This window comes from Mastigoproctus giganteus, chromosome 5 (assembly GCF_048544385.1).
Source record: "Mastigoproctus giganteus isolate SK-2022 chromosome 5, ASM4854438v1, whole genome shotgun sequence".
Lineage (NCBI taxonomy): Eukaryota > Metazoa > Arthropoda > Arachnida > Uropygi > Thelyphonidae > Mastigoproctus > Mastigoproctus giganteus.
In genome coordinates this window covers 43,488,025-43,511,625 of record NC_143579.1, presented here as the reverse complement: position 1 = coordinate 43,511,625, position 23,601 = coordinate 43,488,025, and the positions used below count along the sequence as shown (strand labels likewise).

General features: G+C 40.1%; 1 protein-coding gene across 1 annotated transcript in view; it reads left to right on the top strand.

Moving 5' to 3' along the window:
* LOC150085337 (endothelin-converting enzyme 1-like) overlaps positions 1 to 23,601 on the top strand; it is a 49,828-nt gene that overhangs the window by 7,849 nt on the left and 18,378 nt on the right. The window contains exons 3-7 of the mRNA XM_090374532.1: positions 736 to 786; positions 10,949 to 11,104; positions 13,866 to 13,949; positions 16,042 to 16,253; positions 20,625 to 20,816. Of these exons, the coding sequence (XP_090230658.1) occupies positions 736 to 786; positions 10,949 to 11,104; positions 13,866 to 13,949; positions 16,042 to 16,253; positions 20,625 to 20,816 (695 nt within the window). The remainder of the gene's footprint in view (positions 1 to 735; positions 787 to 10,948; positions 11,105 to 13,865; positions 13,950 to 16,041; positions 16,254 to 20,624; positions 20,817 to 23,601) is intronic.

Here is a 23,601-nt window from a genome sequence, read left to right as displayed (position 1 = left end):
ATTTGTTAATTACTGTATTATTGTAATAAAATATAGGGTAATCATATATGTTTGATACTCTCAAGGGACAAAAGGATTAAAACGGGACTGTACAGAATATATAGAACTTCGAAATTAAGTAACAAAAAATTATCCACTGAAAATATCGTATAAAATATTTGATAAACGTTATTTATTATTTTTTCCTACCTCACACAGTACAAGCCTGCCATGTTATATATATATGTTATACAGAGAACAAGGCTACCATGTTATATACATACATACACACATATTCAACATATTCTATTCAGTACCTATTACAATACCATTGTAAATAGGTACTGATCTATAGATTTTTATCAGTCTTCAGTAATATTAAATAACCTTTATATTCAAAATATTGTAAGCCTTCGCTTATACAGACCTTAATTTAACGGACTTCGGAAATAGCGGACAGAAATTAAGATTACTTTTAAACAGAGCTTGAAGTGGAAAAATTTTAAAGGTCATAGTAAAATCCTTTTTAATCAATATGTGTGTGATAATAACTATGCTATGAAGAATCGGAACGTCATTCGGGTGCGCTCAGGTCCATTCCGAGCCATGCTTTTAAAGCAATATCTTAAAATGACTTTAAATCAAGATTGCGGAAATCATCTTTTATTGTGTGAGAATAAGTCATTAGTTTTATAGAAAATTACGGGAGAAAGTTTGCACGCCCTTGACATATTTTTTTTGCACTTTATTATGTAGGCTACAGAAGTCAGTGCAGAACGTGCGATTCATCTGAGTGCATAATTGCAGGTAAGAGAGAAGACAAAACTTTTTTCCCCCTTTTTTTTTTTTTTTAAAGAAATCATTGTACTTGCTCTGATATATATTTTTTTAACTGCTCAGACAAACCATCACTTAAAATTATTTTCACAGTTTTCACAAGAAATTTACAATTATTTCCGTTTAATTCCTTAAAAAGTCCATGTTAGAGAAAATGAAAAAGTGTCCGAATTAACATTTCCTTTAATAAATATAAATTTAAAAAAATATATAGATTACAGAGTTGGCTTTCCCAATAGGTCATGAGGCACGCGCTTTAGTGCCCGCTATTTGAAAGGCTTGACAAGAAAAAAGAAAAAAAGAAAAAAAAAAAACGTTAGAAAGAATAAAATAAATATATATATAAAAAAAAACGTTTAATTAAATAATTTTTATGAGTGAACGAACAGGGTCCCCAAAGAAGGTAGCGCGCAGAGCCATACAGACCATTAATCAGCCTCTGGTAGGTACTAAATTTAAATAAACAAATTTCATCATTCAATTCTTTTTATAAAAATGACCAAAAATTAAGACTTTACTATGAATATTTTGTTTTTGTGGGTTATTTTATTTATTTTTTGCTTCTTATAAATAGAGGCCTACATAGAAGCAGATTAATCCGCTTAAACTAGTTAATATTAAGGGGAAAACCTGGACCGACAATGGTCAATAAAACGCTGATCAAATGTATTTTTACGTTTGTTCAGCGTGTTGAGGTTGATAGGCCATGAAGTTTAAGGGGCAATGGATAAGTATCTTTTAGAAGTCGAAATAGTATGATAAAATGCGGTAGACAGTTTTCTTTTATTTATTTATTTTATATTTTTTATATATAATTTATTTATTTTTTATTTTTTTAATTTATTTTTTAAAATTTTATTTATTTATTTATTATTATTATTATTATTATTATTATTTATTTATTTTTTTTTTTTGAATCATGCAGCAAAATACAGGGTGATTATAAAGTGCTATCCTCGTTTAAAGTAACGCGAAAACGATGGGTCACATCGAAAAACGATTTTTGGATTGTTAATCAGTACATTAATAAAAATCTGAGTACTAAAGAGCATCAAATCAATCTGAGTATCAAATCTTCACGTATCCATCATCATTATTTTCTAATAAGGAATCAAGATATTGAATTCTCCACAGCTGTCCTCAAACTTTCACTAATGTTCACTACCTCCCGACGGATTGAGTTTTCCACATCTGAAAGAGTTTAAGGGAATTTTTTGTAAACATAATGGTTCTTATATCCCATAGCAAAAATTCTGCTGGAATTAGAAGCAGATATATATCGTCGGACGATCTTACAGGTTAGGGATGTGAAAAATGGAGATTGATAATTGGCTCTTCTAAAAAGTTCCCTCATAGGAGCTGTTAGACATAATATGGGGAGAGCACCATCCTGCAAAAATATTGTGCTCCCATGTAACTCACGTTCATTAATCTAAGGTAATTTTGATTCGTAAATAGATAAGATGTCGTATGCTGTTAATTGTGCATGTCTCAAAATCACCTGCATTGTTAATGTTTTCAAAGAAAAAGAGACCAGTAATAGAGTGTGTTATAAACCTTTAACTACATGGCAATCATTCTTTTTTCGAAGTCGGTCAGATCACGTCCCTTGTCCATGTTGATCAAGTAGGGATCGCATGCCACGAACCTGCAGTATCATATTTACCGGGTCTCACCCTTACACGTGTTCCACCAGGCTAGGAGGAACGGCCTGCTTTTGACTGGACAGTGTATAAATGTTTTCTAACAATTATACGAGAGGCGTTTGAAGAGTTCGTGACCTGAGTATGAAGGGTTTAATTGAAGACGCTGGTAACATGTTACTGTTCGACATAGTCTCCTTTGAATTCAATACACTTTGCCATGGATGATGCAATGTGTTGATTCCAGTTGCGAAGAAAGTTTTCTCTTGGGCTTCCAGTAATGCAGCAATGACGTCATTGTCGGTTTGGGACAATGGATGCCATCTAGGTATTTTTTCAAATTAGGAAAGAGGTGAAAGTACGATGGAGCTAGATATTGTGAATATGGAGGAATGGTCCAAGATTTAAAAGCCGCACTCATGTGGTGTGGACTCGAAAATGACAGATTTGTGAGTAGGTGCATTTGTTCTGCTGGAACAAGCCACCTCTGCTGAGTTTTCCTTGGAGTTTGTCTTAAATGTTTCCACGCAAATGCCTCACAAGATCTGTGTAATATGCCCTAGTAACACTCCATCAGCATCCCATAAAACTGTTATCTTGTCAGGAGAAGGAATTGACTTGGCTTTCTTTGGATGAGGAGAACAGCTTTGTTTCCACTGTTTGGACTACTCTTTTGTCTCTGGCTGAAAGTGATGGACCCACATCTCATCCATGGCTACAAACCATGCAAAAATGGATCTGCTTGAAAACGATGCAAATGTTCACTTGACTTGACAACTCTTGTGTGTTTTTGATCTGCTCAACAACTTTGGGACTCATTGTGCTGATACCGTTTGCATAGTGTAAACTAAAGTAAATTTTTTTGGGTCAAACGGCACCAGGGGTTTTCCCCATCTCCGCGTAGTATACATTGTCGAGTGATACAGTACACTGTAAAGGGCGCCACCGTAGCCAAGTAGGCAGGAGCAGCAGTGCATAGCACACGCTTCTTGATTAGACTGGGGTTCGAGCCCGTGAGCCACCAAATACGGAGGATGCGGAAAGGTCAGGGAATGGCCATCGCATTCCCCGAAGCAATATGGCCTTAGTTGCTAATGCTCCTAAAAACCAAACAACAACAACAATACTGTAAAAGCCAGAGATTTAAAAGTGTGTGGATCTTGTATATGTGTAATGTTTTGTACTGTTGTTCATCTGCCCTCTTAGCCGTTGGGACCCCAATGGGACCCACCGTTACCGTTGTCCACACTTGGCCTCGTTGAGGCAGACCAAGTACACCCAGTATAGTTATATTTACTCTGGCAGGCCCTGCCACCTAATTTCCTGAGATTTCAGTGGCTAGGACCTAAAAAAAAAAATTTTTTTTTTACTATATTTTATGCTGAAATAGGGTAGGCCGAATGGTAATAGGGTTGTTGCATGGTTGACTTAAGTTTTTGAGTGTGGGTTTGGAAAATTTTGGTTACATTAGACGTGGTCGCAAAGTTAGAGAGAGAGAGAGTGGGGAGACTGAAGACTGGGGGGAGTAAGACAGAGGTGAGGTCAATAGAGAAGGCGACCCCAGATGGTCAGTGAGGCATGCCCATGGCCCACCAGATGGAAGAAAATGGGGTGGCAAGGAGGGGAGGGGAGAAGACAATTGACTTCTCCCCCCACCGAGGAAGTAGGAAAAAAGTACCGTGCAAGAGTGCACTGGTATGGGGAGGCCAATGGCCTTTGCAGCAATAGCCATGTCCAGTGAGTTTGCTTCAGAGGTCACAGTCGCTGGTGTCTGGTTCAGATGTGTAGAGTCAAGTCTGACTTGGTGATCACTGGTGTCTTCCGCTGCAGAGGGATCTCAAGACAGGTGAGCAGTGGTCTGCATCAGTTCCGTGTCCGTTCCTAGTCCTGTTGCAAAAGGTCCTTAGTGTGGTTAGTTCAATCTTTCCGTTTGAATGTTTCTGTTCAATTAGGTTGAGTTGTTTCATTCAGTTACTGGCTTTAGTTGTGATGAATAGCAATGTGTCCTCCGCCTAGAAAACACCTCTTGCGCAAACTTCGTGAAGGCCAGGAACTCCTCCCTCGAGTCTAGAAGGCGATGTTCCAGTCCTGCTGGTAGATATGTGAGTCCCGTCATAAGTCGACAGCAAAGGTCCTCGTAATGGTCTCAGCTATACATAATGTTGGACCGTGTTTCTGTCTCTTCACATGTGCAGAGGGGGTCTTCCGTTATTCGAAAATAAGTTAACTTGGCGTTGAAGGCACCATGGCCCATCAAGAGAAACGTTGTAAATAGACTTGGGTGGAACCAAAAGGGGGCTCTAGGATACACTCGTCCAACTGTAGGCAGGAACTTCCTGGTAATTTCCCCTTTTTGTAGAAGCAGACCACCTTTCCTGCCATGCCTGCTGCACATGATTCTCAAGCTGGTCCTGTCTTCTCTTCGGTTCCCTGCTACGTTGATAGTGTATTCCCCCAGCGTGTAGGGTAATCCTTTGGTCAGGTAGTACGTCATTCCGCAGCATATAACGTCTAGGTCGAGGGGCAGGACTTGGAGGGTATGCGTACTAACAGTACGGCAGGCACGGGTGATGACCAAGAGAATTGAGCGTTGTATGGTGTCCAAGATCTTTTTGTTAACCACCTTTGTGGCTCTATGGAACGAAACGGGGGAAAGTTACGTAATCGCCGGTGTGAAGAAGGCTTTATAGTACAGTGTTAGCGTACGTTTTTTGAGTCCCCAGTCCTTTCTTGTTATTCTGGCTATTAATCCAGCATATCTTCTTATTTTTTCTCTCAAGTATTTGAGATGAGGGTAGAAGGACAGCTTGATGTCTATAATGATACCTAGATACTTCAGTTCAGCGACTAGTTTGATTGTGTGGCTATGGATTTTAATTTGTGGTGGTCTTCTTAAATTTAGGTTGCCTTTCAACAGTATAGATTTAGTTTTTGTAGTTGATATTTTTAAGAAGTAGACAGTGGTCCAGTCTTGAAGGAGTTTAAGTGCTTGGTTTGCTTTGACTTCCATTTGTGCTCGGCTTTCAGCAGCGACTGTCAGTATTAGATCGTCTGCGAAGACTTGGGAGTTTACTTCCCCCAGGTCCAGGGCCAGGAATTCGTCTAGGATCATATTTCAGAGCAGTGGCCTTATAACTGAACCCTGGGGGCAGCCCCTGTAGAGCGATCTGGTCAACTTATTATATGGTGCTATTACCTGGATTTCTCTGTTGGTTAAGTAGGATTCCATAACTTTGTACAAATTCATAGGTGTGTTTGCCCTCCTCAGTCTAGCTAGGACGCTCGGCCACCAAATGGCGTCGAACGCCCCAGCGAAATCCACTGAGATGGCAAGGAAATATTTTTTGTCACATCCCGCTGCCGCCCTCAAAAGGCCACTGAGGGCTTCGATGGTCGAAGGTCCTTGATTGAATCGGTATTGTGTTGGCATGCTTAGTCCAGCTGTTTCGTAGTGGTGAGTTATTCTTTTACATAACAGCCTTTCGAATAGCTTACTTGCCACTGGGAGCAACGCAATTGGCCGATAAGAGTCCGGTTGTTCTGGAGGCTTTGAAGGATTCTTGAATATGAGCTTCACGGTTGCAAGTTTCCAGTCGGCTGGGTAAGTTCCTGCTTTTAGGCATGCGTTGTATAATCTAAGGAACAGTTCCGGGGTGGTGTCTATTACCTTTTCTATAATTTCCGGCTCCAGAAGATCTGGGGCGGGACATTTTCTATTCCTTATGAGGGCCGCAGCGGTATGCAATTCTTTTGTATATTTATCGATGATATTGATGAAGGTATATCAGGCTTAATGTCGAAGTTTTCAGATGTAGGGTTGGCAGGGTTGTTAATGACAGTAATGGCAGTGTGCTACTACAACAGGATCTAGATAATTTGGGCAAATGGGCTAAGAAGTGGCAACTGAAGTTTAACCTTGACAAATGCAAAGTACTGCATATGGGTAGAAGTAACCCCAGAGAAACGTACCAACTGTGTGGTACTACACTTAAGGTGGTAGAAAATGAAAAAGACCTGGGAGTAATTATGTAGTCAGATATGAAGTTTTCTGAGCAATGCAGACAGGCTGCCACGGCAGGTCATGGGGTTTTGTCAATGATATATAGGAATTTTGCTAGCAGAGAGAAGGAGGTGATTGTCCCTCTGTATAAGGCAATGGTCAGGCCACGCCTTGAGTACTGCGTACAGGTCTGGAGGCCTCATTTTAGAAAGGATGTAGATTTACTTGAGCGTGTACAGAGAAGGGCAACAAGATTGGTGAGGGGAATGAAGGGATCCTCTTACCAAGAAAGGCTTAAGTTCTGCAAATTGCAGTGGCTGGAGACTAGGCACCTGCGCGGTGATCTGATTGAGGTGTATAAGGCCTTGAATGGGTTGAGCATGCTGAATTCTGATGGAATCCTTCCACTTGTTCAGATTACGAACCTAAGGGGGCATAAATTCAAATTAAGAAAGGACAGATGTAAAATAGATGTGCGGAAATTTGCCTTTAGCCAGCGGGTGGCTAATTGCTGGAACAAACTTTCATCTGTCGTTGTGGAAGTTAATAGGTTGAATAAATTTAAGGAGGAACTGGACAGGCATTTGGAGGGAATGGTGTGATTTTTTTTTTTTTTTTTTTTGGCTGATGCCGCATAAGCTCAAACACTTGCTTTCTTGCATCACATGCCACTGCTACTACTACTACGCCGTTTGCATAGGTATAGGTATAGGGATGAATCTTCTGGTCACTGCACCTTTTTCTGTGTTGCTCCATCTCCTCTGCCAAATCTGGATGAGGTGGTCGGTGATTCTTCTCTTCTCATAGTTGCGGTCATTAGTGATGTCAGTGGTGAGGTCATACATCGTATCCGATGTGTTTCTGGCAAGATGGTAGAGCAGACCACAGCGGGTGGCTTCGAGATCCAGGGGTAGAACTCCTACCAGGACTTGGAGGGCAGCCGTGCTGGTCGTTCTAGTTGCTCTCGACATGGTAAGGAGGATGGTCCTCTGAATGGTTTCCAGGATCCGTTTATTCACTTCTAGTTCCGCCCTCGCGTACCAGACAGGGGAGCCATGTGTGATTGCAGGGATGAAGAGAGCTTTGTAGTACAAAGACAGGGTAGTACGTCTGAGTCCCCAGTCCCTGCGAGTGACTCTAGCGAGGAGGGCCGTGTATCTTCTTATGTTTTGTTTAATATATTCTAGGTGTGGCTTGAAATTTAATTTTCTGTCCAAGATTATTCCTAGGTATTTAATCTGTTCGCACAGCTTAACTGTTTTGTTCTCAATCTTAATTTGTGGTGTTCCCCTTAAGTCTAGCATACCTTTTAGCAGCACCGAATTTGTCTTGTCGGGTGCTACTTTGAGCAAGTGTAGCTTCGTCCAATCTAGCAGCTTTTGCAGGGCATCATTTGCTTGGATTTCTAAGGAGGATCTGCTGTCAGCCTCGATGGTCAAGATCAAGTCATCTGCATAGGCCTGGGCCTCCACACCACCCAGATCCATGGCGAGGAATTCGTCCAGGACAAAGTTCCACAGGAGCGGCCCCAGGACAGAACCCTGGGGGCAGCCCCTGCGGACTGGGCGACTGAGGCATTTATATGGTGTGGTAACTTGCACTGCTCTATCAGCCAGGTAATCCTTCATGCAATAATAAAGATTCAATGGAAGGTTGGCAGCTCTGAGTCTCGCCAAGACGCTCGGCCACCAGAGGGTGTCGAACGCCCCAGCGAAATCCACTGCGATGACGAGGAAGTATTTCCTTTTACAATGGGCGACTCTAGAGAGGAGGTTCTGTATTGCTTCGATAGTGGATTTGCCAGGAGTAAATCCGTATTGCTTTGTCATGTTAGGATTTGCTTCATCATAATGCCTTGTGATTCTTGTATGTAGCAGCCGTTCGAATATTTTACTGAGGGTTGGTAGCAGGGCTATGGGTCTGTAGGAACTAGGTGTCTCTGGTGGCTTTGTTGGGTTTTTTAGGATCAGTTTTAAATTTGCTTTTTTCCACTGTAGTGGAAATTTACCTGCTTCCAGGCAGCAATTGAATAGTTTTAGCAGTAATTCAGGTATATGTTCCGTTGCTTATTTTGCCATCTCCGGTTCAATTAGGTCCAGTCCAGGGCATTTCTTATTTTTCGCGCGGCTTGCTGCATCCTGAATTTCTTCTAAGGTGAAGGGGGGTTCTATTTGGTCATTATTATAGGAATTGTTTGCTTGGCAGATAGCCTGCTGCTCATCTGTTAGTGTTGTTGGCAGCTCCTGAAGGATGTTGTCCAGGATGTTCCCAATCGACTCCTCCCAGGTTATGGTTAAATTTCCTTGTGCTGTTTTGGTGGCTGTCACGACTTCCCCCTGGGGAGTTTGTGAGTGGTAATTTTGTAAACCACCCCCCAGGGGTTGCTGTTTCCTGACCCTTGTACCAACCTCTCCCATGATTCTCTTTTATTTTTCTTTATCTGTTCAGTATAACAATTTCTAGCGATTCTATATTGGTTCCTGAGTTCAGTGACTTCTTGTTGCGGCCAATTCCTCCTAGCCCTCTGAAATTGTTTCCTTCTGTGTTGTACTATTTTCCTCATTCGTGTGAGCTCTGGAGTCCACCAGGGCGTGGCCCCTGCAATGGGGATTCTTCTCTTCATGGCTTTCTCTGCTGCTTCTGTTATTATTTTTGTTAAATCCTTCTGGAGTCGTTCCGGGTTTTCGCTCCCGCATTCCTGCTCCCTCAGTGTGTGCAGGTATTGCTGGCCTTTGTGCGTAGAGTCACTCGGAAGGTGTCCCAGTTTGCCTTGCTTAGGGCGAATCTATTTAGCATGTGCCTGTCGGCAGCTGTTCTTGTCAAGTTCCTTTCTAATGTGAAGGTTATTGTACTATGGTCCGAGGTCGTCCAGGCATTTCTAACCGTCCAATTTGTGATGTGGGTGTCTGTGTTTCTTGTGGCTAATGTTATGTCAATCTCTGCTTCCCATAAGGTGTTGCAGAAGGTCGGGAGGCAGAAGGGTTGGTTTTTAACAACAAATATGGAGTTGGCCAGGTGCTCCTCGAGCCTTTGCCCATTTGTTGAGCCTCTTCTTTCAGGCGTGGTACTGTGCCAGAGGGGGGGATCTGCAGTTGACGTCTGCCCCCACTATTATCTTGTGTCCGCTTAGTGCAGTTTGAAGATTCTCCAGGTATGTTATCGCATAGTCGATTTCTGCCCCTGGCCTGCAGTATAGAGCAACCACATAAAGACTTCCCAGAGAGGTGACAAGGTGGGCACATGCTGCCCATGGTGTGCAGAATTGTGGGATTTTTGTGACCGTGATATGGGGGTTCCTGATTATCACAGTTGCCCATGGGGCTTCATCTGTGTAGTGCACAATTTTGTATTTAATAGGATACCCCCGTACTTGCTTTTGGTGCGTGTACGGTTCCAATATTATGAGGATGTCAGCATTTTCATCGTCAGCTTTTAGTCGGACTTGCTCCGCCACCGCTCTGGCACGCTGTGCATTGAGCTGGTGGAATGTGAGAACGCTGGAGTTGAATTGTTTATGGTGTGTGCCCATAATCTATTCTCTGTTGGTAGGAACTCTTGATTTTTTGGTATGTCGGACACCCAGTATCGCGGATGGAGTGTGAGTGCTCCAGTTTCAGACTCTTACAGTTTGCGCAGGTTGGTGCGTCGGTTTTGTTGGGGCAGGTATTGTACTCATGCCCTTTGCCAGAGCAGTGGCCGCAGGTCGGCTCTCTTTGTGTGCAAGTATGAGTAGTGTGGCCATATCTGCAGCAGCGAAAGCACTTGGGAATGGATATATGTTCCCTGTATCTCAGGCTGCCCCATTCTATATATATTCTGTTTTGGGTGCTTACCTTAAGAGGTTCTCGTTATGCCGTTTGCATAACGAGAACCTCTGTTATTATGTGTTACTTACGTTCAGATGAGATACTCAAGACGCTAGCAATGTACAAACGTCACTCGTCGATCGCCCATCACCAGATCATGCACACTATCAACAACTTTGGAGTGATGGATGTTGCAGGTCTACTGTCCACTTAACTATGTAATAGAAAGGGGTATCCTCCAAATGTTGCTATCATATCCTCATGAATTTCCTTTGGCGTTAGTCCCCTTTTCCGAAATATTGGATGACTGCAGGTTTACTGATTTTGTCCATCTTTCCTCATTCACACAACTTTACTGACTTCTGGACTGTAATTGAAAAAAAAAAAAAAAAAAAAAACGAGAAAAATTGAAACTGCATGAAACTTGGTGAGGAATATTTGAAATGTTATACATAAATACAGAAATATTTAAATACCGCTATCCTTTCATTCTCAGGCCACGAACTTTTCCAACGCTCCTCGCATTTGCGTATAGTCCTTGTAAAAATTCTAATACACATTAAGGTTTTTTTTTTGTTGTTTTTTTTATCCACATTCATGATTAAAACACCATTAGATATCTGACAGTTTTCTTATTCTTATTTTTCTTGACTAATATTTGTATAACTTCTTTCATAATCTAGCATCATCACTTATACAAACTATGGACACCACAGTTGATCCTTGTGAAGATTTTCATCAATTCGTTTGTGGCCAGACCGAAAAGAATTATCTGACTAAATTACAACATCGCTCTCCCCTGCAAAAATCCGACGAACAGATACTGGCTTCCTTAAAAGGTACGTAATTATACCATTCATAGACTCCCAAGATTACTCCCTCAAGGTTGTTCCAAAAGCATGTGCTTGCATGTTCCGTTTCTGAGTTATATGTAAGCAGAACTCAGAGGCGGATTTAACGGCTGGCGCGCGCCCTGGGCCCCGACCTCTGAAGGGCCCATGCAAAACCCCAAAAAATTAGTTGAACATATTAGTTCAACTAATATGTTCAACTATTAGTTCAAAACTTTGTGATTATTATTATGCTATTATTAATTATATTATACATATATTATATTCAAATTTTATTGGAAATAAAACATTAATAGTACATAATATTTTTTACTTATTTAAAAAAATGGTTAACATGTATTTTTATTTTCCCTGTCTCTCTCTTGTTTTTTAAGAGGCCCAATATTTTCTTCTGCGCCCGGGGCCTCAACCGACCTTAATCAGCTCCTGGCAGAACTACTCTGCTCGACAAAATTAACAGAACATATGTAGCTATTCTATGTAACTCGTGCAACCTGCGATGAAGCGGAACAAAATGTGATATGGTGGTGTACCATAGAATAACTATGAAATGAGGAGATAGCGAAAAACTTCGAGTAGGTAGGTAAGGGATATTTATAGGGGTTGTATAAGAATTACCAAAAAGGTCACATTACAGAAGTCGATACCAGATGCTCGAAAATATGGCCACATGACACCACTACGGCATGTGATCCCCTCCAACGGCTGAATAGGCCTGACAGCAGTGAACTATGCTTGGTATAGGGGTATCTATAAGATTCTGTGACAACAAATCCTATTCATCTATTAGAGCAGACCTTAGCCCATCAAGTGACTGAGGAGTTGGCAGTGCGTAACATGCAATGCGACGCCCAAGGACGTCCCACACATGTTTAGATTTAAGACTGGTGATCGTGCTGGCCATGTCAGTCGTTGGATATCTTCAGTTTCAAGATATTCCTCCATCACTTGAGCTCTATGTGCAATGATGTGCATGAAAAGAAAATCTGATCCAACCCCACCCCTAAAAAGTCGCAAATAGGAGTCGAGGATCTGTTCTCAGTACCTCTGCACAGTTACAGTATGCCTATCAAAACATGAGGGGTGCGGCAGTTGATCATTATTCCGCTCCACACAAGAATACTGCTTCCATCGTGTGTCCCTTTCTCTAATGTTGGAAGGATGGTACCGCATTTTTCATTGTTTCCAGATGAAATAACGCCTAGAATATGTAGAATAAAACGGGATTCATCAGCGAACAACTGTATCCCATTTTGTTAGGGCTCAAAGTCACGTGTTCATGGCACCAGTTTCTACGAGCTCTGCGATGGTTTCAGGTTAATGGGATATAAACCATTGGTTTCCTTGTGTACAGTCCACTTGAGTTGAGCCTTCTTAACACAGTACGGGTGGAAATATTACTACCTGTGGCCACAGCTACCGCAAGAGATAGTTGATGACAGGATATCGTAGGGTTCCGTCTTGCTGTTAGAGCTAGATTGCAGTCTGTTGTGGTTGACGTAGACCTCGGGCGACCTTGGCCTGCTCTTGTAATGGTTCCCGTTTCCTGAAACTGCTTCCGTGGTGCCAAGATGACACTGTGTGATACATTAAGTGAATGTGCCATCTCCGTCTGTAACTACCCAGCTTCAAGTCATCCAACGCCTGCCATCTCACAAAGAATCATCTAAGTGATGATGACTTGCCATCTCTGGAGATGTGGCTATTCTATTGAGCAAGCCAAAAACGGGAATGAAGTGATATAGTCGCAACCTGCGCTTTTATGGCATGAATAATTTGCATAATGTGCGGTTCTGTAAGGTGGTAGATCGATTTCTATTGGATATTTGGAATTTGCATGCCAGGATGCCTAAAATATTAAATATTCGTCTTAGGTGACACTTTTCACAGTAAAATATTTATGAAAAACATTTTGTTTTGTTCTGTTTGATTCATTTTTAGTTAAGATGGTCTGCGCCTTCTGCAGATGTCGCCACATCGCTCTAACCTATCAGTCCTCCCCATTCCATACAAAAAAATGAGCTTTTTGTCATAGTTGCTCTTTGAGAATTCATTAACCTATCTTCCTAGCGCTTACATATTATTGCTATTATAGCCTTGGAAAATTCTGCAATCTGCATACGTCTTGCTAATAGTAGTCTGAGCTTTTCGCTCACCAACAAGCAAAGTCCTCTGTGGAAATAGATTTGTATATTACTCGTGTAACCTGTCTCTACGTCAGAATTTGGATTCTGACTGTTGTTTTCATCCATTCAGTCGCAGCCGACTTTCGGAGACTTTATGGGCGAGCTGCCTCCATGTTGTCCAGTCTTCAACAACTTCAACAAGTCCTTAATGGTCATGCCAGTGTCGCTCTTGATGGTGTTGATCCAGCGTGTTCTCCTTGTTCCACTGACCTTTCCTAGCATTATCGATTTTTCCAATGAACTGGATCGCATTAAGTGACCGAAATACGTCAATCGTACACTGGTGATCTTGGTTTCCCGTGATGTTTCTGAGATTCTTGAGCTTGTTCATAAAGTTTTCCAGTGAAAAATACTGGAATAGGTCACCATGATCATCATGGATGGGGACTATGCTAATAGTATTTGAGGTTTGAAGGTTGACGGCACTAAGTTGTGATTTCATGATTTGAATATATTTATTTTGAACCTTCAATGAAATGAATACAGTTTCAAATATTTTAGCAAGGCAGTGTATGTGATTATTATAAAATAGTATTCTTATTCTAATTATTTTATGTTGTCAGGTCTTCTTGAAAAGGAAAATTCTGTGAATGAGAGTGAAGCAGTGGTCAAGACAAGGCTTTGGTTTAGCACCTGTATGAACAAAAGTAAATATTTATATTTCGAATTTTTATACTGAGATTATCTTAATTATTATAAAGGCTAAATTAAATTCACATTCAGCTCTTAATTGCTGATAACAATCAAATTAGTATGAATTTAATTCAATGTCATTCTAACTCATTTTCGCTGTATCAAATCAATTTGTTAGTAGCGGTTTTGGGTGAGTCACGAGTAACGAAACATGTTTTACTGTAAATAACAACAGTATTTTAAATATATAATTTAATTAATGCCAGCACCATAGAAAGGGCGCGCATAAACTTAATAAAACAAAAATAAATTACATCTATTCAATATGGCTGCCATTTTGGTCTAAACAAAATTGTAGTCTTCGTGGGTAGTATGGTTATAATCACGGACCTCCCCAAACCGGATGGAAAAGGCCTGGGTTCGAATCCCATTAATGACGCGAGGAACTTTTATGGTTTTTTGCACTTATTGGCTGGGTTAGTCGGACTCGGGAGGATAGCAAATCCCGCCCCAGGAACTCGTGCTTTTCATCCAGAAAAACAGGCAAACCGATCAGGAACACATGCAATTTACTGACATAATCTACAATAGATGAAGTAATTCTGGTATGGCCCTATTATGAAATATACGTATACAAGATGAGTCATAAGTCGCTTTACCATTGTTTTTTTTTAATCAGTCTGTGGTTTTAAACCTGCTAGAAAAAATAATAATAAATTATACATCCGACTAACCTAGCCACGAAGTGAAAAAAGCCTATAAAAGTTTGTCGTGTAACTGATGGGATTCGAACCCAGACCTTTTCCATCCGGGTTGGGGAGGACGATTATTATAACCATTGTTCCACTCACGAAGATTACAATTCTGATAAGACTAAAATGGCGGCCATATTGAGCAGATGTAAAAAATATTAATAATAAATGACTAAAAAAAATTTAACTATTTAATTTTACGTCTGTTTAATCAAAATGTCTGCGCTTGTAGCACAGTGGTATCTTCACTGTCCTCCTCCTCCCACCGGGTGGAAAAGGCCCAGGTTCGAATCCCGTCAATGACACGAGGAACTTTAATGGGCTATTTTCACTCCGTGGCTGAGTTAATCGGTCTGAGACGTAAATACCACCACTTTGCTTATTGGAGGCTTGAAGCGAAACCCATGTTTAGTCTCTAGGGCAAAGTTTCCGGCATCCCCCCCCCCCATACTTCTCCTTCAACCCATGCATGGTACTAAGTACTATAGGTTTTGATACCTTTCGTGTTTAGGGTTTTCATAAAAAAAAAAAAAAATATAGCAAGGTTTTTCCCCCAGAAGCTGGGGATTTTTTCGTCCAGCAATTAGGCAAATCGACCAGAGAACACACGCAATTGACAGACACAATTACGGGTTTATGTAATCAATTACGGGGAACTCTAATATAATAATTTCTTTAATCAAAACATATTAGGCCTTCCTTGTGCCTAGAAACAAGAAGTAAATCTATATGAAAAACTTTCAAACATAATTATCCATCATCTACCATACATTTTTCTGTAATTATTGTTTTCATTATCCCAATGGAATTAGGTTTCCAGGCATAGACCCTATCTTTTAAATGTTCCCACAAAAAATAATCAGTGGGCGTTAAATCTGGAGATCGCACAGGCGACTCAATTGGGACGAGTCTTCCGATCAATCTGTTTGGGAATGTTCATCCAGAAATCTTGTCATCATTAAGGAATAATGGACAAGTGCACCATCCTGCATGAAGTACAAATCTTTTAGAGCAATTTTCGGCCAAACAAAATCCTTGAGCATTGCAAAATGACTCTTACCGTCAACATTTCCACTAACACGGGCCTGAGCTGGATATCATCATTCTTCTCTTTCTTGGTGATTCCCTTCTACCTTTGACTCTCTCTCTCTTTCAGGAGGGTAACTCAGAAAAAATTTTTGGCTGGTGCAACATGAGCCACAGGCTTCCTTGCACCACCTAATAATAATAATAATAAAGTGATAATTTCATATTATTATTCTGATGATAAAATTGTATCATATATCATATTGATGTATTATTTTATATTTCAGGAGTTCTGATGACTGAATTTGTTTAACATGTTTCATTTCAGCAGGAGAAGAAGATGCATACGTAATACGTTCGTTAAAAAAGTTACTTGGAAAAGCACGTGTCGCAGACTGGCCAATTCTGGATCCTCACTGGAACAGGAACGACATAGACTTTGAGCGTCGATTAGCTGTGCTGATTAGTCTTAAAGTGTCGCCTTTCTTTGATATCAAAGTGGACAGCAAGGTTCATTCCATGTTTCCAGGTGTTCTTTCGGTATATAACTTCTCATGTTCGTTTGTTATTAAATTGCATCCTATTTAGATAGTTAAATTTGAATATGTGGTACTAGATAAAGCCTGGAAAGTTTGTGTTATTCCGTGTATTGAAACGTATAGAAAGCGGAAACTAGCACACAGAACATTTCAGAGGGTGAGTTGGTTGGTTGGTTGGTTGGTTGGTTGGTTGGTTTGGTTTGGTTTGGTTGGTTATTGTAGGGTTTTAGGCGCGTCAGCAATTTAGGCCATATTGCTTGATTTACTGTTTGCTGAACGAAATATCCGAGTTTCCAGGAGGTGGTTGTTGTTGGGTCGCAGGTTGTAAATTGCTTGTGTTCTGAGGTCAATTTTCTGTTGCTGTACGAAAAACTCAAGTTTCCGAGAGAAAAAACTATGCTACCCTCGCCTCAGACCGACTAACTTAGCCAAGTTGTGAGAAAGACCCATAAAAATTCCTTCTGTTATTGAGAGGATTTTAACTCAGGTCTTTTCCATCCTGCGTGGGTAGGACGGCGATCCTACTAACTGTACTACCCACGAAGGCTTTCCAGGGAAAAAAACCATGCTACCTTCGCCCGAGACCCACTAAATAAGCCACTTTCGGAAAAACGCCCATAAAAATTCGTCGCTTCATTGACAGGATTCGATTCAGGTCTTTTCTGTCCCGTGTGGGGAGGATGCTGATTATACCAGTTGTTCTAACCATGACGGCATTTCTTTAGAATGTTGGCTCTTTATAGGCTACTCACCAACTGATATTTTTAAAAATTAGCAGAAATTTTTCAGATACATGTATATGATTTGATCATATCAGTGGCTGTTTTATTATTATTGTTTTATTTTATTTTAAAGCAGCATACATCACAGAGCCAGAGTTGCCTTACACTAGAGTGCACATAACAAGTGAATATTGTATTTAATTTTTCCCTCATCGAAAATGTATTAACACCTTTTGGATACAAAAAAGGGCCGGGTTCTTCAAGCCACTTTATCATTTAAGCAACAACTTCATCATCTCTAAAATTTGGCCAAAAATTGCTGCTTCCAAATGATCGTGAAGATATAAATTCGAACGAGCGGCATTAGAACTCGCGAAAAAAAAACAGTTTTGTGATTTTTCCCTCTGGTTCACAGTGGTGTATCTACATTTCATCATTGGTAACAATCCGTTAAAGGAAGGCCTTATAATTCGCCTGTAATATCACAAAAAGTTACTAGTTGGGCTGCAAGCGCACTTGTCTAGATGAGAGCAAAAGCAAGCGTTCGAGAAAGGAAAGCAGAGTTTAAGATAAAACATTAAGTTAAAAGGGAAAGATATAGAAGGGACATCAGAAGATATCCCAAAGCAGAAATGAAGCAAAGGAAACCTAAAGCAGGAGGATCCTAAAGAAGGGTTGGGCGGTAGAATTGCTTGGGGGAAAGGCAGAAAGTGCAGAAGAAGGTAGTTGAAATTTGTGTGACGTGAAGCAGCCACTAGGAGGAGAGTCCCACATGAGAAGCAGGTTGTTGACAGTAGCAATCCGACAGCTGGGAAGATCTGGGAGTTAGCATAGAAGAGTCAATAGAGGAAGAGAAAATAATCTTCAGGGAATTGCTCCACCTGTAGATCTGGAATCCCATGCTGGCAGAGCAGCCAGAAAAAGAAAACAAGATAGAAGGGGACAGCTAGAGACAGCCATCTGATGGATATGCCATTTAGCAGAGCTCTTTGGGTCAGTAAGTATTGCCTCTAACCAGGAAGGTTAGAGGCAATCTGATGCCGGGTGGAAGGAGAGCCCCATAGCATCAGTGTAAATGGTCCAGGCCAGCTGGACTTAGATTACTTGTGCTGATGCTGTGTGCGCATTTCAGTGTGAGAATGGGCAGGACGAAAGATTTGAGTGACTCTGAGCATAGCAGACGCGCTGACATGAGCATGTCGGAAATTGCAACCCTGCTGGGGGTTTTCATGTATCACTATGTCTCGAGCGTATAGCTGGAAGCAATTTGGTTATTAGTCCAATAACTAAATTACTTACAGCTAATGGCAAATCTGTGGTTGGAAACAACACGTTGATGAGAAAGGCCAACTTAGTCAAACCAGACTTGTACACGGTGACAGAAATGCTACAATCACTCAACAACTCAATACAAGAGTGATAACCAAAGAGACATTTGAGAAGGCATGTTTCATTTTATTTTGTCACAAGTGTATCGCGGCCGACGACTAAACAGGGTGCCACTACTGCCAGCAAAAGAGAAGGTATGGTTAGAGTGGGTCCAGGAACACCAACATTGGACAGTGGAGGATTGGAAAAGCATTTTCTGGTCTGACGAATCTCGGTTCCTCTTGTTTCACCTTGATGGCAAGATCAGAATATGTCAAAAACAGCACGATTCCATGGACCCATCTTGCCCGTACTAGGTGTCAACAGTGCAGGCTGGTATTGGTGTAATGGGGTGGGGAGTGTTTTCATGGTAAAAAGTGAGCCCTTTCAGCAACATTGGAGCAACATTTGAATGCTACAGATTATAGTGGACGTAGTGTGTTTATTAGGCAGTTCCTGTGGTTCCCACAAATTCGGTTAAGTGTTCTAGGATGATGCACACCTTTACAAAACCAGTCGGTGTGGGTTATGGAAGTAGTGTGTTCATGTTATTCAACTGGTCACTTAGTTGCCGGGATGCATGAGGACCAGGAAGGGACCTCTCGTTATCTGCCTACAGCACGAAAAGAGACCAGATATGGTTACGAGAAACTCTTATTGGATCACAAGTGCTTTGGCCAGAATAAGAAAAAGGTTGTCCGGGAACGGAGTGGATAGCATTGAAAAGTTAAGAGCAGAGAAAACAGAAAGGGTAAATGGAAAAGGAAAGCATATCCCAGGGGAGAGAGGAACAGGAACCTAAAGCAGGTATGGGTCTCTTAAAAGGGTGGGACAGGGGATGATCGACTCAAGGCCATAGAAACAGATAAAGATATGAAGGAGTGAGAGTCAAGGTTTGTCACAACAGCACATATCTTGTTATAGGTTATCTAGAAATTGTTTCCTACAAGGTGCATTCCTTCATAGCTGCAGTTCATCAGGCTGAATGGGTTCTTCCACCATGATGCACCTTCGGACAAGGCCAGAGTTGTCTAGAATTGGTTCCAGGGACAAAATTCAGCTTACTGCAGTGGCCTTCCCAGTCAACAGATTCCCATTCCAGTTCAGCAATTGTGGGAATAGGTGGAACGAACTCTTCGGAGTAGGGATATTCAATCATTCAATTTTCAACAACTGTGGGAAGAAATTTAGTCAACATGGAGCAGTATCCCTGTGTTTCACTTTCGACATCTCATTGAGTCCATGCAAGGACGAATCCAACCAGTCTGGGAATTAGAGGGGAAAATAGTGGACAAGTGGCACTGTCCCTCGTATGGCTACCACAAGGAAAGGGCAAGACCATCGAGCCTAACCAAGTAAGTGTCCAACCAGTCATTAAACTGTTAATAATGATGCCACGGAAGACTTGGCACCATCACTGGATAGCCCTGATATTGAAATGATGATGTCAGGTTCTCTTTTTACAGCTACAAGCTGAATTGAATTGCGACTCATCAGATAAGACTACAAAGTAATTTCCAAAGTAGCAAACTAGTAATACCAGTAACAATTAGCTCTCCAGTGTGCAGGCGCGTACAATGGCATATACGGGGTGCATGTTTGGTTTTGGAGGCTTTTTCATCCAGTGGTCCTCCCTTTTCCATACTCTGATTTGTGTGTAAATTCAAACAGGGTAGAGACCACTGGTGGTCTTTTGACATCAAATCCGCTCTCATTAAGTCTTCATAGTACTATTTTGCTAGAAACTTATTCCCTAACCCCTTAGACAGCCGTAATGAAGTCATCTTCCATTGTTGAAGATACAGATTCCAATCTCTTGGCAATGACTGCCATCTCTTGAAATTATTTCCAAAGACATCACCTTTATCGACACATTCAGCCAGCTCCCGCTTTAGACTGAGAATATCCTATTTAAAATTTTTCTCCAACCCTCCTTTATAAGAAATTTTCTAATCCATGATGTCTTGCCATTTTCTTGTGAAATCACAGTAGTATCTTTTGCGAAAATGATATCCGTTGGCTGATAGTCTCCACTTTTCTTTGGATTTTAGTAATTGGAATTTGCAATGCATATAGATCTGTTTCGATTTGATATTCTGAATTCGTAATTTGCATGTAAAATTATACATATTTATGTATTTCATCTTCTGTCTAATATAATAATTAAAATTGTATTAAATACTTGTTGAAATTGTGATTTGAAAACTGTAATTGAAAGCACAGTAATTAAAAATTAAAATTTACTGTTGTATAGCAATGGAATGACAAAACGTTATTTGCAGTTGGAACCAGGAGGAACTGTTCTGGACAGAGTTTTTTATCTGTCGAATGATCGGTATCATGCCCATATTCTTCAAATTTATCGAGATTTCATGGCTGAAGCACTACGACGTTTGAAAGTACCAGAAGAAACGGCACGAAGGGATATAAACGATATGATTGCACTTGAAACTCGGCTTGCAAGCGTAATTCAAGTGAGTCTTTATGTATTTGTAATATCAGTAGCAATAATTAAATTTCTTTAAAACAAATTTTTTTCTAAATAAATTATATTAATGTGAATTCGGTTCGCCATTTTAATTCTTATAATGGTAATTCATTAAAATAATGAAATCTTTGCAGTGTATCTCACATCTCGTTTACTGGGAACTGCCAGTGGTTGAGCTGGCTATGGTATGCGTAAGTAAATGTGGGTATGCCCATTGCGAGATCGACCCCGTACGCTTCCAAAATATCTACGGTCCTTTCTTAACTGTTGTTTCGATATATATCAGCTGCAATAAACGACGTACTATGATGTTAGTAACTCCTCTAACCCCTTAGGTAGTATTGGAATGTAAAGGGAATTTTTTTAAAACTTAAACATAAGTAATTCCAGACGACAAAGCAACCATAATTGATCGATGGTGATGACGATTTTATGAAATGCATCAAGTTCTCAGACGTGAATTTCTTTTTGAAAATGCAAAGAGGTGTGTGTGGCAGAAAATCTTCATACTTTAGAAAATGCAGATGATAAATCCCAACGAACCGGAATGTACATTGTTTATATGTTTCTTCTTTCTGGTGTCCACTCTTCTATGTGAGGTAGACTGCAAATTTCAGCAATTTTCCGGAGATGAAGAATGAACTCGGTATCCGAGCTTGAAGGACTACAGTCTGATTTCTTTTTTGTGAATACAGTAACAGTAGAACACTGCCGTAATGGAAATTTTCGGATGCATGCTTCTCTTTATCATTGCGTCTTAGAGCAGGGGATCCGTGATGTTCTGATCACAAATGCTTCTCAAAGCAAAGGGCTTCTCTGTTTGTGCTTAGATATTGATATAATTTGTTCACATTTTTTAACACCTCGTTTCCCGTTTTTTGATTTTTAATTACCGTAATCAGCCCACAATAGATTCGTCTTTGTGGGTAGTCTAAACAATAAATTCTGCATGTCTCGAGATTTTCAACCGATCGCACATGACCTTTAACAACTATGGTATCTCGGCCATCAGACCCCTGATTCTTTGCTCCCTCCGCGGTGGAAGATCTGGCGGTTTAGTGGTTTGACCACTACACTAGAAGTAAGAAAAATAAAATCTGCTTGATATTTACAGTATTAAGAATAAAAACAGTGGTAATAAATATGAAGAATCTGAAAGATTATTTCTAAATTTAAGAAGTGAAAAAGAGTTGGTAGATTCCATCAAAAGTTAAATTTAAACAAGAAAAGGCGGTTTTTGATTTTTGGGAAGAAGAAGTCGACAGCGTCTTTTACCTCCAATGAGTACAGAAATAATTTTGGCGTCGACAGAGTGTGACATATGCCAAAGACCTTGCCAAAACTGGTTACACCAGTAAGAAAGGTGTTTCTATTTGGCTTTGACATATCCTTTTTTTCTTCGATTACGAGAAGGCCATCCCCAGCGCTTCCCTAACTGCATTGCTGTCCCCCAACCGTTTGGTTTTAGTAGGCGAACAATTGAAAATGTAATCGTTTGCAGTGACAGATCACTGCAGTTATTGGGATCTAAAATTGTCGATCCACTAGACTAATGCTGCATATATATATATATATATTTTTTTTTTTTATTTTTTTTCAATTCAATTCACGTTTTTTTTTTTTTTTCCTTCTTCTTTCCATACAAATTGTATGGAAACAAAAAATAATAATTGCCCGATTTCTGTTTGTCCGATTTTAATGAAATTTGGTTGTTTGACTCTACAAATATTTTTAATAGCTCAAATACAAAATTTCACGAAAATCCGACCACTGAGAGAGTCCCTCTTACATGCGGACGGACGGATCGGGTGAAGACAGTAAGTGCTAAGCGTGTGTATGCAAACGTGCCTAAAAAACTTCCCAGGAGTTACTTTTCATAGATAAAATAGATTTCGGAAATGCGCTTAATTTTAAAAAGTTAAAATTAATCGAATGTAGAATTACGATAATGTGAAACTTTGAGTAGAATTAAAATTCAAATAATGAAATATTTCCAATAATAATAATTATCGACGTTAAAAATTGTGTCCATAAACGATCTGCACGATTTCATTCATGGGCGCATTCGGCTTGGGAGAGGGGGAAAATCAAAAGGTGTGGACGGGCATACTATTTTATAAAAATGATTTCTTATGATCTTTAAACACATTAAAATGAAATACAGATTTTTTTTTTTTTTTTTGGCTAAGTGGGCCTCAAACACCTGTTCTTCGGACAGTAGTTAGATCAACTAGCCCGTTTACCGTCAATTACGAAGTCTAACTTTTGGTGCCACCTCAATCGGGGATCCAAGAAACTGTCCCTATAGACTCATGCAGAGAGGCGGCCCTAGTTGAATATAGTGCATTGCATACGTTGCTTTATAATTGTAATTTATAATTTATGCAATTTATAACTATAATCTGTAATTGTAATTTGTAATCTTTAATTTTCTGTAATGCAATCCTTATCCTCAATAAACTTTTTTCTTAATTTGATTCATTTCACTTTTGCTGGTAATTGCTTGAAATTAAAAAAAAAAAAAAAAAAAAAAAAAAAAAGACATCCAAATAAATGCAAACAACGCACGTTGATCATTACGTTACATTACACTAATCAGATAAATTGTTCTTTCGGTGCTCAGTCTGCTTGAATCTAGTAAAAAATAAATAAATTTAAGGTCATTAGTTTTTGGGTTTTCTTTCTATTCAGTAAAAAGGAACTTGATATTTCTTTAAAAAAGTATCAAAATTAATAAAATAAATGAAGTAATGAAGTAAATAAATGAAGTA